At 52.5% G+C, this 16,712-nt stretch overlaps 2 protein-coding genes across 6 annotated transcripts in view; one reads left to right on the forward strand and one right to left on the reverse strand.

Annotated features, from left to right (window-relative positions):
- The window catches only part of CCND3 (cyclin D3), a 98,300-nt gene extending 92,091 nt beyond the window's left edge, over positions 1-6,209 (forward strand). For 3 of the 5 annotated variants that reach the window (XM_019457118.2, XM_019457117.2, XM_019457116.2), the window contains 4 exons: positions 231-446; positions 3,459-3,618; positions 4,373-4,509; positions 5,002-6,209. In XM_019457118.2, the coding sequence (XP_019312663.1) occupies positions 276-446; positions 3,459-3,618; positions 4,373-4,509; positions 5,002-5,169 (636 nt within the window). In that variant the 5' untranslated portion in view covers positions 231-275 and the 3' untranslated portion in view covers positions 5,170-6,209. The remainder of the gene's footprint in view (positions 1-230; positions 447-3,458; positions 3,619-4,372; positions 4,510-5,001) is intronic. The other 2 variants (XM_019457119.2, XM_019457120.2) reach the window with 1 other exon arrangement.
- Positions 6,210-7,281: 1,072 nt separating this feature from the next.
- BYSL (bystin like) lies at positions 7,282-16,706 on the reverse strand. The gene is made up of 7 exons (XM_019457110.2): positions 16,317-16,706; positions 12,729-12,891; positions 10,517-10,655; positions 10,042-10,175; positions 9,313-9,473; positions 9,043-9,145; positions 7,282-8,521 (listed from the first exon to the last, which is right to left on the reverse strand). Exons 1-7 carry the CDS (start codon positions 16,579-16,581, stop codon positions 8,176-8,178), a joined length of 1,311 nt encoding a protein of 436 aa, XP_019312655.2. The 5' UTR covers positions 16,582-16,706; the 3' UTR covers positions 7,282-8,175.
- Between the last annotated feature and the right edge of the window lie 6 nt (positions 16,707-16,712).

A 16,712-nucleotide genomic window follows, 5' to 3' on the forward strand; every position in this document is an offset into this window, starting at 1 on the left:
CTGGCGTACCCCCACCCCCCAGGGGAGGGGGAAGGAGGCAGGCTACGCGGAGGAAGTGGGGGGCGTCACCTTAGGGAAGGCGCATCCTGCGTATTAGTCCTTGTCTCAGAAGGTTACCCCCCCCCCCATTTTTTTGCCCCTCATCCACTTCCCTTCAACGCCCCCCCCCCTTTAGTGCTGCTGCGTTCCCCATGCCCCTGCCCTAGAAGTGACTGTGCGCCCTCCCCCAGGTTTGTGAGGAGCAGCGCTGTGAGGAGGAAGTCTTCCCCCTGGCCATGAACTACCTGGATCGCTACCTGTCCTGCGTCCCCACCCGAAAGGCGCAGTTGCAGCTCCTGGGTGCGGTCTGCATGCTGCTGGCCTCCAAGCTGCGCGAGACTACTCCCCTGACCATCGAAAAACTGTGCATCTACACCGACCACTCTGTCTCTCCCCGCCAGCTGCGGGTGCGTGCATAACTCTCCCCACCCCCCTACATACTGTCACCACACTTACCAGGAAAAGGAAGGCCAAGACCTCAGAAACTTTCTGCCCTTGGGGAGGGTAGCAGAAGCGATTTTATTTTATTTATTTTTTTTTTTTTGGACAAAAGATACGGCAGTGTGGGGGGACAGTCAGACGGTCAGGGTAGCTAACCCCGGCCTCCAAGCTTGAGCTGCCAGCATGAATTGAATCCCCTTCTCCTGACCTCCAGGGGGTGCCATTCCTTCCTGGTCTTTCCCCCAGATAGCAGCAAGTCAAACTGCATGTCTATACTCACTAGTACTTTGCCTCTGGGTTTACACAGCCACCATGAGTTATTTATTGGCAGCAAAAGGACATGCCTGCACACCCCCACTGGAGTGGGGGAGTGGAATGTGCTTCATGTGGGGGAGGGGGCTGCCTTGGTTGAGTCTTTATCCCAGTGTGGACTTTGTGATTGAAAAGCCTCCTAGAGCCAATTAAAGTCAGGCCCCGATTGCTCTCAGGAAGGGCCAAGGAGTTGTCATCCTACCTTCTTTCCTTCCTTTTCTATCCCAGAAGAGCTAGCTCCTTCCAGGTCCTCATTCTGAGGAACTCGAGCAGCTGCTTCAGGCCTGGTGGGATCCACCTCTCCCTTTCCCCCTTAGCCAAAGGCCAGAGCTGAGGGATAGCCCGGGAGCTGAACTGCAGCTGCTTCCGATGTGATAATGATGCCCCCTCCCCCGGCCCACCCACTCTGACCGAGGTCTTTCATAACCCTGTGGGGAGCTGCTGTCACTCCTGTGGTTTGGGAAGTGGCTCCCTGGGCCCCTTGCTGGGAACTTGGGCTGGGCTCTTCCCGAGGCAGGGCAAGGGAGTCAAGGCTCTCTTTCCCCCACTGAGCCTGGAGAGGAGGTGGGGAAGCCGCTTGGATCTGGAAGAGGTTATTCAGGGCAGGCGGATCATCTCCTGGGGGGCCTGGGGGAGAGGATGGGTGAGTTGGCACCTTCCTCCACCTTGCTCCGCGGCGGCCAAGTCTTCTTCTGACCCTGAGAGGAGTCTCTGGGCCCCATCTCCTGGGGAGGAGGGCAGTATGCAGGCTGCTGTGATTGGCTGGCCGGGAAGCCAGGGTACTGGGGCCCCCGACTGCTGCTTGTCGAGGAACAGGATTCCTCTTCCTGCCAAGTAGCTCTCAGAGATGGGAGTAGGAGGCCAGAGTTGGGAATCCGGGAGGCCCCACGGCTCTTTGTGATGAATCTGGTAGTTTTTGGCAAGTCTGAAGGTGGAGCTGGCTTCCAGGGCCAGCGAGCAAGATGTTTCTGGAGGGGTTTGGGCTGGAAGGTAGAAGGGTACTTCCTTTTTGTGAAAAGACTGGCATGGTGTGTGTGCCTTTGTGTGAGGGTAGTCTTTCAGAACAGGCCACAAGGACTCTTCATCTTTTCCCTGTGCCTGAGCCGGGGGTGGAGTGTGCAGATGTCGTCTTACAAGGACAGAGTTGGAAGGGACTGCACAGAACTCCAGTCAGTCCAAACCCTTGTTGCAGCAGAGGGCGGTCGAGGCCCAGAGAAGGAGGAAAAGGTCCCCGTCCTGCCTCAGCACTGCACTGAAGCGGCTGAAGAGGGTCTGGGTCTCCAGGCTAGCCCAGGTGGCCTTAAAGCCTACAGATGTGATACGAGCTGCCAGCCACCACCACTAATCGCTCCCAGGGGTGTGTTCCCCACCAGGCGAGGGCTGAGATTCTCAGGAGTTGCCCAGATACAGGGTAGGGTGGCTGCCTTCCCTCACATGGGACCCCCTCCCCACAGGGAGACCCCCATTGCAAGTCACCTTCCAGATCTTTCCTTGGAGGGTAGGTGTTTTCTGGTCACTTCTGGGTTAGGAGCTAGAGAACTGGGGCAAGCATGAGTAGAATGCTGGCTTCTCGGCCCAACTTCTTTTGGCTCTGGGCCAGGCCCTTTTCTGTAGGGCCCTGTGAGAGGCTTGGGGCTGATTTAGGAGGATGACACCTAGGTGGGGGCCGGGAGAGGGACAGCTGTGACTGACGGCCTGGAAGAGGTTGGGTGGGGTTGCCATTTCTGCCTCAGTAAGGGGCCAAACCCGTGAGTTCCTTCCTGTGATAAAACAGTGAAGAAATCCTCATGTGTGCAACTCAGAAACGGGGCCATGACTAGGAACCTCAGATGAGTGGATTGGGTGGGGCGCCCAGCCTCCTCCAGGACGTAGCAGTGGTATGTAGCTGTGGGCAGGTGGAGATGCTATTTGGTCCCTCAAGGATCGCCTGGATCTGTCCTGCCTGGCTGAGCCTCTGCTTCGCTTCCTGAGACTTCAGTGACGCTAGCCACTGTGGTTCCAGGTAAAGCCACTGTGGTTCCAGGTGGCGTGGGGTGCTGTGTCTCAGGACTCACCCCCAGTGTCCCACCAACACTGTGGGATGTGGCTTAAGTTGGGCAACCTCTCCTTTGAGGAACCTCAGGGTTGGTTCAGTGGGTGTGTCACAGGAGGCATGGCCTCACGCTCATTTGAGTGTCTTCAAGAGGTGCAGACTTGGCTGGGATGCAGGACTGGAGAGGCTAGTGGTGATCTCCCCTTTCACAAATCCTTGGGATTATGGAGAGCCTTTCTGCTTCACCCCAGAGGAGGCTCAAGGTTGTGATGCCTGCCGCTGCAGTCTTTTCGTTCAACCTTAGCCGGAGAAGTACTCCAAGCCCTGCACGAAGTCAGGAGAAGGCCTGGCTTATTGGCCCCCGAAAGAGAACCAAACAGGATTGAAAGAGACAGTTCATATCAAACACGTAGTTCTGGCACCTTGTAAATGAGCAGTAGATGCTCAAAGCAAGTGCCCCCAATTCTTCCGCACCCTGAACTCCCTATTCCACAACGCCGGCCCTTAAACCCAGAAGCAGAACTGGGGCCCTCGCCTTCAAGTTTGATGGGCTTCCTTCCCTGTGACATTTCTGCTTTACTCCCTACCCTTCCCTTCTTCAGCCACTGACTCCACCCTCTTTCCCAAACACCAGGACTGGGAGGTGCTGGTCCTGGGGAAGCTCAAGTGGGACCTGGCTGCTGTGATTGCCCATGATTTCCTGGCCCTCATTCTGCACCGGCTCTCTCTGCCCCGTGACCGGCAGGCCTTGGTCAAAAAACATGCCCAGACCTTTTTGGCCCTTTGTGCTACAGGTAAGAGCCCTATATACATTTTTGCCAGGTGAGGGAAATACGAATACTTGGAAGGGTGGGAGGTAACTGGATTCTGCTTCATACTCCTCTCAAAATTTGTCAATATTATCTCTCTTCTGGAGGTTCAGAAGAGGCAGCAGAACATGATCAGAGCTGTATGGGATTTTTTTTTTCTTTTTAGTGTTTATTTTTGAGAGAGACACAGTGTGAGTGGGGGAGGGGCAGAGAGGGGACACAGAATCTGAAGCAGGCTCCAGGCTCTGAGCTGTCACACGGGGCTCGAACTCGTGAACCAAGAGATCGTGACCTGAGCTGAAGTTGGACACTTAACCAACTGAGCCACCCAGGTGCTGCAGAGCTGTATGGGATTTTAGAGACCACCGGTCTGTAAGTGGCTTGGAGAAGTGACTTGCTCAGGGTCTCACAGTCATTAAGTTGGGAGCACAACCAAGGTCTCTTGACCCTAGTTTTGTTTCCACACCAGGGAGAGACTCCTTCACTCTCTGGTCCCTGGCACACTCACCGACCACCTTGGAGCAGACACACTTGTGCAAGTTTCCTGTTCATCCTGGTCCTCTCTAGGAGAGGCCCCTTCCTGCCTTTCTCCCTCGTTGCTCTTATAGTACTCACTGCTGGGGTTTCTGGTATGCCCTCAGCTCTATTCTCGGTGCCTGGCATTTTTGGAGCAATAGGAAGTCCGTGCTGGCCATGATCTTTAAAGCCTTTGCCTCATGGTTCCCTCTTCCTTTCCAAGATTACACCTTTGCCATGTACCCACCGTCCATGATCGCCACGGGCAGCATTGGGGCTGCAGTGCAAGGCCTGGGCGCGTGCTCCACGACTGGGGACGAGCTCACCGAGCTGCTGGCAGGGATCACAGGCACAGAGGTGGTGAGTGCAGGGGCGCCGGCTGTGGCCGGTCAGCACTTCCTCAAGCAGTGCTATTCCCTGAGCCTCCAGCAGAGGGAGGAATGCATCCCTAGCCTGGTCTCCACTCCTGGTTTCAGGTGCCCCACCCCTGGGGCTTCTGTGGCCTTCTGTCTTGGTCTGGAGAAGGGTGGCTTGGGTGGGTTGAAGGGCACTGTTCCTGGGTGCCCTTTTCCTGCCAGATGATGTGCAAGAGTGGGGGTGGGGGTGCTGTCAGATTATTGGGCTGCTCTCACACTCCCTTGCCACATCCTCTTGCCAGTTTCTTAGAACTGAAGGCTGATTCCTGGGGCTGGGTTGTGGCCTAACCTCCCAACTTCCCTGTGTGCTGGAAGGTGTCCCTCACCTGCTTCTGCTGCCAGATGCTGTGGGGGTGGGAAGCAGACCCTTCATTCCAAAGGGGACCTTCTGCCCTCCACCCAGCAGTCACTCTTCGCTGTTCCCCCATGTTTGCAGGACTGCCTGCGGGCCTGTCAGGAGCAGATTGAAGCTGCGCTCAGGGAGAGCCTCAGAGAAGCGGCCCAGACCTCGCCCAGCCCGGCACCCAAAGCCCCCAGGGGCTCCAGTAGCCAGGGGCCCAGCCAGACCAGCACTCCCACAGATGTCACAGCCATTCACCTGTAGCCCCGGAGAGGCCCCCTCCAGTGGCCACTGGCAGCAGAGGAAGGGACACCGCCACCCCCCCTCCCTGCCTGCAGGAACGAGCCACGCCATGCCACGCCATGCCACATCGGAAGCCTGAGGGGGCCCCCTCCTGTTCGCCCCTCCCCAAGCTGAAGGGGGCAGGCCCTACCTATCCCTGCAGTGTGCACTAAGGGGCCTGGCCAGCCGTGTTTGGGTGGCCCGCCAGGCTCCTCCTTTTCCCTGCGTCTGACTGGCTCTGCTCTTTCCCTGATCCTAGCTGGCGGTGGGCCAGGCTGGTCGGAAATGAAATTGAAGTAGGTAAAATACATGCACCAGCGTTCCTTTTTGAGGCCCCCTTATTTCTGGGGCTCTCGTGTTCTCAAATGCCAAAATGCCCCCAGTGCCTTGTAAAGGTGTTGCACCTTCCAGAGTTAATGTATTTGGATTGGGGTCTTTCTGAAGAGATCTGAGAGATGCTGATAGACATGTGTGAGGGGAAACAGTCTGGACAGCTCCTCCTGACACACTTTGGAGGCCCCAATATAATCCGTGCGCGCAGCTGCTCCTAGAGGGAGGGACCAGGCCTCTGTCCGAGGGGCGGGCAAGAACCAACCAATCCCTCCTTGCTTTGCTTTCCGCTCAGCTTCTCCTGTGTGATTGAGGGGGGTTAGGGTGAAGGAAGAAGTTGTTTTAATTTATTAATTGCTTTGAGGACAACTGAAAGAGGGTGTGGTGGGGCCCATCGACCCCACACGCGGTGGTAACCCTGGTGGTTGCTGCATCCCTCCCCTCTGCTACTGGCTGGAGGATCTTTGTGGCCAAGGAGCTGCTACAGCCTGGGGTAGGGCCATGCCCTCCTCTCCCTCTGGCCCTCTGCCCCTCTCTGGGGGTGGGGGATGGAGTAGGGATAAACTGGAGGTGACTGAGCCCCTGTCTGGAGAGGGAGGCAAGCCCTGTTGACACAGGTCTTTCCTACGGCCACAAGGTCCAGGCTGGTGGCCCAGGACCATCATGCTACCTTAATAAAGATTCTGGAATAAGCCTGGCTTTGGCTTCTTGGATTGGATGGTGCTATGGGGAAAAGCCATTTCTGGGCTGCATGAGGGAAGCAGGGCAGAAGTCAAGGGTCATCATGCAGAGATCACCACAAGCCATTTCTGTAAGGGGCCAGGAAGTAAATATTTCAGGCTTTGTGGGTCATTTGGTTTCTGCCCCAGATATAGTCAGCTCTGCTTTACAATGGGATGTACGCATTCCTAAAATTCACTGCACCATGCAAAATTGCACAATAAAAACCACAGGGCTCATGGGAAACCGGGCTTGAGGCACAATACTCAAAAAAACTTAATGAGTGACACATTTCTTAAAGGAAATAAAGTGGATAACCCAGTTTTCAGTTTAAAAGGTTAAGAAACCTGTACTAGGACACAGCCCTTTTATCTTGGAAAAGACCTGAAGTATGTGGAAGCAGAGGTCAGAAGGCTGTGGAAGGTGAGCGAAGCCACCAGGTGTGGGTGTGGCTCTCCATGCAAGGTGAGCAGAGGCTGCTCTGGGTACTTGTCGGAGGCACGTGCAGGTGGTGTCGCCTGGCTGGTCTCCGCTGGGCAGTTCCCACCTAGTGTTTCTTAGAGAAAACTGCATATAAACGGGAAATTTGTGATCAACTTCTTCCCAAATGCATTAACTGGGTTGGAACGAATTCACGTTTTCAAAAGCAAATAAGCAGCGTTCTAGCAGGACCGTACGGCTGACTCTTAGGTAACGTGGGCTTTAACCCTGCAGGTCCTCTTCTGCACAGATTTTTTTTCCAGGAGACATATAAACGTATGGTATTCATACAGTGTGAATTGTGCTCTAAATGTATTTTGTGATTTTCTCAACATTTTCTTTTCTCAGGTGTACTTGACAGAATACTATATATGTGACATAACCTACAAAACATTGTAGTTAAGTTACTGGTAGTTAAGTTTGGGGAGTCAAAAATTACACGCAGATTTTTGGCTATGTGGGGGGTTGGTGCCCGTAAGCCCTGCACTGTTCAAGGGTCAACCGTGCTCAGTTCTGCTGCTGGAGCATGAAAGCAACCATAAAAATCAAGTGGCTAGGCACGGCTGCGTCCCAACACAACTTTACTTATGGACACTGAAATGTGAATTTCATAGAATTTTCATCTCTCACAAAATACTATTAATTTTTTCCCAACCATTTAAAAAATGTAAAAATCATTCTTACCTCATGGGCAATAAGAAAATGGGCATATGACTCTAGTCTGCCAATCCCTGGTCTAAAACTTTAAATTAGCCAAGAAATTTAGAAAAACTGTCTGGTGGGGACTCTGGATCTACTCCTTCCGGGGCCTGATTTTCTTGCCTCTGTAGCCTCAGTTTCCTCTAGGGACTTTCTCCTGCAGCAATCCACCCACAGCAGAGACAGGACCATCTTTTGAACAACCTCCAAAGTAGCCTCTGCCTCAAGTTGAAGGCAGAGGATGCCTCAAGGGGCTAATAGGGTGGGTAGGGCGTGGAGACAAACTTGTAGAATAAGGAGATGGGGGTATCCTCTGTAAACTGGCAAGAATGCACTCCTCGACAGGAACAGAGAAGAACTTCCCTCCAGCTAAAGAGGGAAAACACAAAGATCTCCATCGATCACATCAAAACACAAAAGTTCAATAAATACCTGCCTTTGGTTTTTATCCCTATCCCAGTGACTTGACACAAGAGCCTGAGAAAAAGAACCTATTCCAAGCCCCAGTCAGGGATGGGGATGCTGGCATGTGGCACCTCAAGTTACATCTCACAACCGAACAGGGACGAAGGCCTAGGATGGAAGAAGGGCCCAGCCAGACCCTTAATCCTCCCTGTCAGGCACAGGGAGCCACAGATGCCTGGGACCACTCTCCCTGCCCTGGTCTGGGACTTCAGCTGTAAAATCTCAGTGTCCCCAGCAGGGATCCTGGTGTCCCTCCCACCCCCATGCCCCTCAGACCAGGGCGAGTAACCTTCCTCACTCCATGGTGACAGGAACATCTTCCACGTCTCGGGGCACTGCACTCTGAAGTTCACGCCTGATCTCAGGGGACAGCTGTGGATGGGGCTGCAGCCGGAGCAGTTCCAAGAGGGCCTCCTTCTGATCTGTGGCCAGGTCTGCCTTGTAGCGCTGGACCAAAGTCAGGAGGCACTGGTGCCAGAGCACGGGCAGTTCGCGCCTCTCTGTCCGGAAGCCCAGGAAGTGGAAGACCAGGGCGTCCAGCACCCGGTAGGGCAGCGCGTACTTCTTATCCAGCAGCAGCCGAAGGAAGATGCTGTTGGCACCGCTGTATTCCATCTCGGCAATCTTCAGCATGGCTGCACTGGTGAGGAAGGGTCAGTGGTGGGGGAGGTGCTGGAGGCAAGGTCCACCCTCTCCCCTGCCTCTTCCCCTCCCCTCCTCTGCTGGCCCCTGCACCGTGCCTATTCCTAAGGGGGCCATCTCAGGCCTCCTTCTCACCTACCCCAGCTTCTACTCCTCGGCCTCAGTCACCAGCTGTATACACATTCACCCCAAATCCCTACCTCTGGTTCAGCCTGCTCGTCTCAGTACCTGGCTAGAATACATTCAAGCACCTGAAGATCTCCACCCCTAACATCCTTTCTTCTCATGTTCCCTATTCGTTCATTCAACTATTTACTGTGCCAGGTGGGGATCCTGTTTCGGGGGAACTTACATTCTGTTGGGGTAGTAACACACCCAACAGCTTAAACAACCCACAGATCCAGGGCTGCTCCTAGCTCCTTCCTCACTCTGTCCATCCCTTCCAGCCCCAGTCCTGGGATTCTCCTATCTGGATCCCTCCTGACTCATAGTCCTCTTCCCCGCTCCCCCCAACACTACCTGGAGTGCAACACAGGGATGGAGCATTTGGTGATGATGCTACCCACGATGATGGCTTCCCGGAGGGTACAGGTGCCAGACTCACACAGTGGGATCAGGATCCCTGGGGAGGGTCAGAGGGGAAGGCACTTTGAGCCCAGGGTGAGAGGAGAGAGCCACAGCAGGAAGCACCCCCCACCCACCCGAGACAGTCATCTCCTGTCAGGCTTGTTGCTTTCACCTGCAGGCGCTCTAGCCCCTCCCTCTCTCAGCGGCCTCCCCAGTTCCCACCTTTAAACCAGGCTCCGGGCTTGAACAGGGCCTTCTTGAGTGCCATGTAGAGGTGGAAGTTGAGTCGTTTGTATTCAGCGATGTCATCTCGTACCCGGGGGAGCAGGACAAGATTGTAGAAGCGCTGGGCCATGCGTTCCTTGAGGTTAGAGGCAAAAATCCTATTTTGGGGAAGATATGGGGGAGACTCCAGCTCACATGATAGCCCAGAGCTGGCATTTTAAATACACTGTGGACGGTGAACACTGGACATTCGAGGGGTGTGCGGAAGCGACCTGTGTGCCTGCTACACCCGCCACGTTAGGAAGGGAACGGGACGGGCTACGAGGGGTACCTAAACAGAATGAACGCTCTGTCCTGGGGGAGCCACAGCTCTCCTCTGTTCACTTTCCCTCCCCGACATGGGTTCGTTCTCTCCACCCTGGTGTCGCAGGGGACCCGAGCATGCCCAGGGAGCCACAGGCTTTGGAGGCCACTCTGACACCCCAGGAGCTGTGCTCCAGTAGTTATAAGCCTTTCTCCTGGAAACTCATCACAGGAGAGTCTCAACAGGGCCCGGGCCCCAAAACATGGAAACGGGAAAAGCTGGGAAAACAGTGACCTACAGAAGCACAAGACAGAGCTCTGGGGCAAAGCTCAAATGTAACGGCCAAGGCAGAGAAAGCCTGTCTCCCCACAGCCAGCATTTACCTACAGACCCCAGGCCACCCGAACCCCCATCTACTCCACCTCGTGGCTTGGTACATGGCGGCTGCTGTCCAGGCCTCGGGCTCTGTAACGTAGAGGATCTGCTCCCAGTTGGAGAGGGCGGGGATGATCTTGAAGGCCTTGGGCAGCTTCCCACTGCGGTACTTAGATAACACCTGCAGAGGCGAGCGCAAATCATCACCGTCAATGACACGTGCGCCGTGTGCCAGGTCCCCATCTGGCACAGATTAGCTCAATCCTCACAACAATTCTGAAGGGTATGTCATCAGCACCCTCATTTTCCAGATGGGGAAACCAAGACCACAGTTAAGTAATCTTCCCCAAGGCCACCAAGTCCCTGAGTGGCAGAGCAGAAATCTGAACCTACGCACTTGGGCTCTTAACCTGCTCTTGGCCACCATGCCTCATTTGTACAAGACGTGGGCACCCAAACCCTTAGTGCGAGCCCACGGCCCCTGGGAGGGTATTTCATCATGGCTCTCCACTCGGCTCTTACCTCCCGGACCCCTCTGTAGACCTCCAGAACCCGGGGGTCCAACTGCGGCATAGGAAAGCCTGACACCTCTGACATGACCGTCTCAACTTCCGTCTGCTTCTCGGTCAGCTTCTCCATGATGATGTCAGCCAGGGTGCGCCTAGGAGTAAGGAAGGTGCGGGAGGGAAGCAGGGAGGGCTGTGGCCAGTCCAGGAAGCTCTACACTCCCCCCACAGTCCCTTGTGAGCTCCAGTACATCTGTGATCCCGCTGGGATGTGCGGCCCCAGTCTCCCTGGGTCTTACTGCCCACCACAGAATCCCTGCAGGGTGCAGAGGACCCAAAGGTCAATCGACCTGGGACAAAGCTGACGGTTGTGTGGAGGTGAAGAACCAGGACTCTGTAATCAGTCTGCCTGGGTTCAAATTCTGGCTCTTCCTCTCCCTACATGACCCTGGGCATGCTCCTTGGTCTCTCTATGCCTCACTTTCCTCGTCTGTGAACCAGGGATAAGAACAGTACCTCCTCATAAAGTTACCGTAAGGATTACATGAGTTAACGCATGTCCAGTATTTGGCACTGTTGGCACACAGCAAGTATGTAGTAAGCGTTGCCTGTTTCAAACACATTCACCACTCGCCGATAATATGTTGAGGACTCTCCAATTACAAAATTCTAGTCTGACCTCTCTAGAGACACATCTCAGTTTTTTACCAAGATTTCAAGTAGCTGGAGCCATTAAGGGGGTGGCTGTGACACAAACATCCCCTCAATTTAATTTATTAAAATTTATGGAGATATTTCTAAGAGTATGATGTTTCTCTCAGGTTCCTTCCACAGAGTGCATCGAACATAACTCTATCACGAGAATTCAGAATTACTGTCACAGTGTGCTTTGGTAAAATAATGCTAAGGTATTTTTAAAATGGCTCCTGTTTTTTCAACACCAGGCGCTGAAGCAGGACTTTCCAGATGTTATTCCATGTAGTCAGTGCAACATCTGATAGAAGTGTCATTACCGTCATTATTCAGACACAGGAACTGATACCCAGACAGGTCAATAACTCAATCAAGCTCTCAGAGCTCTCAAGTGGGGAGAGTCAAACCCTGGTCTTTCAGGTTCTAAAGTTCAGGTACTTTTATACAATACTGAGCCCCAAACTAAGTGGGCCTCTGCTGAGTTCACGTGGCTCTGGATCTGCTTTCGGAAGGTGCCAACCATCAATTCTCAAGACTGTCGGGAACCCCTGTTTCTGGTAGCATTACTCTTTTATTTACTGCAAGCTATGAAATCATCCTACCCATCATATCAGAGTGATGTGTTACGGGGGCGTCTCAGCGACTGTCAGTTAAGCGTCCGACTCTGGATTCTCAAATAAGGGACCACGGAACTTAATCATTCAGCTTCCCTGTCTTTCCTCGGTATTACCAGCAATGAGAGATACATCAGCCCCGAAAAAGCCCAAGAACCAAGAACAGTGTCATGTTAAGTGTCACAGGGTCGGAATGAACTAGTTGACGGCCTTTATCCTTTAGACTCCCCTCCCCTGGATCAAAATCGAGGGGCGTAAGAGTTTGATCACAGGAGCTTAAATGCCTGCATGTTGTGGAGCCGCCATTTAGTATACACGACAACAAACTGTGCTTCTAACAGGAGGTGATTGTGCCCATCAGGAAACATGTGGCAACGTCTGGAGACATTTTTTGGTTGTCGTGATGGGGGAAAGGTCACCAATGGTATCCAGTGAGTGGAAGTCAGGCATGCTGCTAAACATTCTACATTGCACAGGACGGCCTCCAGAAAAAAAGAATTATCCAGCTCCAAATGCCAATAGTGAGGAGGCTGAGAAACCCTGGATGAAATGAAGCTGAGAGTACGAAAGAGATCTGGCCAAGGAAACTGAACATAGCAGTAAGACAACTGAGCATGCCAAGACCAAAGGCAAAGAGATGGGTTGCCCCACAGGCCTGAAAAAAGGCCCTGCAGCTGTTTCCCCAGGCAGTCCGGGCAGTTCTCCCACAGGCAGACAGACAGATGGTCAGGAGGTCTAGTTCATTCTCACTCAGATAGGTCCTTTGAAGATGGGCCAATTTTGCCAAGTTCGTTCCCCACAACTAGCTATGCTCGGACCCTTCCCAAATGTAGGGAATCAAAACTACCAGGACATGTGCTTCCCTGTGGAAAGCTGCCACCAGGACCTGACACCCCTAATCCCAGGCCACGCCAGCTCTACCTGGCAGGAGGGTTCTTGTTCATGAACATCTCAATGGCACGCTCATCCTCGGGGTCCACAACCACTTCTGCATGATGGCCTGCCCCTGTCATTGTGGCAGCCTTCTCCAGGGTGGGCCACTCCTCGTCCTCGTCATCTGATCCATCCTGCGGGACCCCTGGACCTAGAAGAGGAGATGAAATGGATACGCAAGGCAAGCAGCGGCTGAGGGATGTAGAGGTCAATTCAACTTTACCCATGATGTGCATGCAGGCCTCACATGTGCTTGCAGCAGATACAGATGGGTGCAGTGGAAGTGATGAAGTGCCCGCTAGCTTCCTGTTCCCAAGGGCTTACAGTCTTTTCTTTTTTTTAATTTTTTAAAAAATGTTTTTATTTATTTTTGAGACAGAGCATGAGCAGGGGAGGGGCAGAGAGAGAGGAGACACAGAATCCAAAGCAGGCTCCAGGCTCTGAGCTGTCAGCACAGGGCCTGATTCGGGGCTTGAACTCACGGACTGTGAGATCATGACCTGAGCTGAAGGCTGACGCTTAACTGACTGAGCCACCCAGGTGCCCCCAAGGGCTTACAGTCTTGAGGAAAAAAATGTACAAACGTGAACCAAGGAGATAGCGATGCCAACGAGTAACTGCTGACACGCTACACAGTCAGTCATATAGCAGGAACTATTCTAAAGACTATACATAACTTTCCTAACACCAAGAGAGGTGCCCTCGTTCTACCCAGTTTCAGATGGGGACTTGGAAGTACAGGAAAAGGAAAGTTAAGTAACTTGCCTAAGGCAGGTAGTCTGGGTTTAGATTATGCATTCTTCACCCCTGTTCTACACACATTGTAGGGCTTCGTGACAGGCCAAAATGAGTGGTAGAGACAAAATATACCACAGGCACACAGAAGGGGGTGAGAGCAGAGGATGGTTAGGCTCTGGATAGCCAGTAAGGGAGATGGAAGAGTGTGGTCCAGACCTGGGTAACAACACTGGCAGGAAGGCTTGGTTACGAGAGTATCTGATAGGCAGTAGCAAGAAATAAGATTAGATGGGTAAAGTAAAGCCGGACTGTGGAGGGCCTTGAGGCCAGGCAATGGAGTTCAGATTTCAGTGAAACAACCCATTTTTATAACTGATTCTTGGAAGACTCCAGCCGGCTGGCCATTTGGAAAGGGATGTTAATAGTCCACGCAGAAAAATAAAATGCTACACGTGACCAGCTCCTTAAGAACAGAGGCAGCGTGTGACAAAAGCCAAATGGGAAAGGGGGGGTGCACCAGACGTTTTGTTTCCCCATGCTGACAAATCTCAAATCTGGGCTTGTAGGTAGATTTCCCTTTACCCCAGATACTAACTCCAGCTGCCTCCTGTATGGCAGCTTGGGGTTGACCCACAGGCAATTCAAATCTCACCTGTCATCAACTGAACTCACTCCTTCCCTCCTAGGTCTACACTACTCACTGTGTTCCATGTCTAAGTAAAGAGCACTACCATCCACCCACTGCTAAGCCAGAACCTGGCAGGCCTGCCTCATCCCCTCCCTTCACCCCAAGACACAATTACCAAGTCCTATTTAATTCTACTTCACACGCTATCTCTCAAATCCTTCACAGCTTTGCCTAAGCCTAGATCAGCATCATCTCTTGCCCGTGTTAGTTCAACAGTCCCCTAATTGGTCTCCATATTCTCCAATAGCCTCCCAGTGTTTAGGATAGCTTTAAATCCTGAACACAGCCTCCAAGTCTTTTGTAGATTTGGCTCCTACCTAACTTACTATCATTAACCCATTCACTCAGCAAACACTGGGCGCCTACTATATGTGAGGTACTGTTCTGAGTGTTGAAAAAAATCAGTGTAAAAGAGAAACTTACGGGGCTTATGTTTTAATCAGGGAGATAGACGATAATAAGTATCAAAAGAAGACAAGTGCTACGAAAAAAGACATAGGGCAGAGCAGAGAAGTTGGGAGTGTGGAAACAGGGGAGGGGGGTGTGTTTCCATTTTTAACGGAGTGGCTAGGGCAGCCTCTCTGAGAAGGCGAAGAATCAGGGGAATTAGCCTCCAGGGTTATGAAAACAGAAGGAATAACCAGGGCAAAAGCCCTAACTTACTATGTTTAAGGAACAATAAAGCCTGTATGGATGAAGAGGGCGAGGGGAAAGAAGAGGCCAGACTGGCAACAAGGGCAGATCATGTAGGTCTCTGTAGTCCTCTAGCTGTTGAGTTAAGAGTAGACTGGAGGGGGTATGGGAGACTAATGAGGAAGCTACTACAATGATCCAGGGGAGAGATTACGGTGGCTCAAATAGGACTGTGTTCTGAGGTGATGAGAAGTGATCTAACTCTGGATATATTTTGAAGGGAGAGTCAACAGGATTTCCTAACAGATCAGATGTGGGGAAAGACAGGGGTTCGAGGTTTCTGTCTCGAGCAAATGGAAGGAAATCATGCTACTATCTGAGACGAGGAGGACAGTGGGAGGAGCCGGTTTGGAGAGAAGATCAGGATTTCTGTTTTGGACATACTGATTTGAGACGTCTATTAGACTTCAAATTGGAGATGCCAAATAGGCAGCTGAAATAGGAGAATCTGATTTTCACGGAAAAGATGAAGGCGAGAATACAAAGTTGGGAGCAGTCACCAAATAGAATATACTTAAACTGAGAAACCGACGACAGCAACAGAGAAGTGCTGTGAAGAGAAGAGGTCCAAAAACTGAACCTTGTGGCACATCAATAAGAGGCTGAGAACAAAAGAGGAGCCAGCAAAAGATGCTGAGAGGTGAGGAAGTAGTAAAACAGGAATGTGATGGCTTAGAAGCCAAGTAAAGATGCTGAAGCCAGGAGACCAGTGTTCAACTGTGTCAAACACTGCTCTCAGGACAGATGAAAGATGAGATCTGAGAAACAGATTAAACAACTGGGAGGACCACACTTCCACCCTAATAAAAAATACTGACCATCTTCTAATTAGTTTCTCTTCCTCTTTGGCTCCTAAACAATATTGTTCTTTCTGCTCAGAGCACTCACCACTCGGTTTTCGGGTCTCAGGCACGAAGGTCACGCAGTCTGGGAAGCCTGACCATCAAAAGTAATGCTACTGTTATAAGAGAAGCTATGTTTTCGTTGTCATGAAATGTATTATCCCAATAGTTGTCTCTCTGTTGGGCTAGACTGCAAGATCTTGAAGTCAGACACATGTCTTTCTTGTTTTCCTCTTTACCCAAACCATGTAAACTCCTAGCGCAGTGCAAAGCACAGGCTAGACATCCCACAAGTATTTATAGAACAAATAGATAAATGTTAGGAGTTCTTTGCGGCGTGAGCAATTACTTCCTGTTGGTCCAACTTCGGGGATGCCCAGAAGCGAATACTTAAAAACTACAAGTGGGCGTGGAGGGCTCTGACTACTCTAAATCTGCTCCAGGACTGGGGAAACCCTTTGCAAGAGTCATTACTTTTGCAAGGATGTAATGCGGACCCCTTATTTATTTTATTTTCTCATTCCAAACTCCTCCCTGCCGGATACCTTTCGGCCGTCTACCTCTCTTCCCCACAACCAACCACCCTATTCCTGGCACACACCCCCTGCCACTCACCCAGCCGCGTGGTGCGCTCCCGTGGTGCTGCGGGCTTGTCCCCAGTCCCATGCTCGGCCTCCAGCTCCTCCTGCTGCTGCCGCGCTTGTTGCAAAATCCGTCGGGTCAGCCTGGGCCCCACGTACTCTTCCTCTTCTCCGGTCCCGCGACCCCGCCGCTTTTCCCGGGACCCTGCTCGCACCGCGTCCCCAGCCAGGATCTGCTCAGCCAGGGGCGCATGTTTTTCCTGACCTGCGGCTCCGCGAGCCGCCTTGAACTTGGGCATTTCCCCGGAAAACTTTGCCGGAAAGGTTCACACGTGGAGCCAGAGGAAAAAGCCTAAAGTGCGCTTGCGCAACGAACTTCCAGCTCCCAAGAGCCCCCCCCCCACCGCCCACGGAGTTCACGGCGCCACCT

Source organism: Panthera pardus, unplaced genomic scaffold, assembly GCF_024362965.1.
Source record: "Panthera pardus isolate Hobbes unplaced genomic scaffold, ASM2436296v1 HiC_scaffold_17, whole genome shotgun sequence".
Classification (NCBI taxonomy): Eukaryota; Metazoa; Chordata; class Mammalia; order Carnivora; family Felidae; genus Panthera; species Panthera pardus.

Coding starts and splice junctions, on each gene's coding strand:
- BYSL (XM_019457110.2), bottom strand. CDS start 16,581: ATGCCCAAGTTCAAGGCGGCTCGCGGAGCCGCAGGTCAGGAAAAACAT. Junction 10,656..12,728: donor AACAAGAACCCTCCTGCCAG/GTAGAGCTGGCG, acceptor CCTTACTCCTAG/GCGCACCCTGGCTGACATCA. Junction 8,522..9,042: donor ATCCCTGTGTTGCACTCCAG/GTAGTGTTGGGG, acceptor CTTCCTCACCAG/TGCAGCCATGCTGAAGATTG.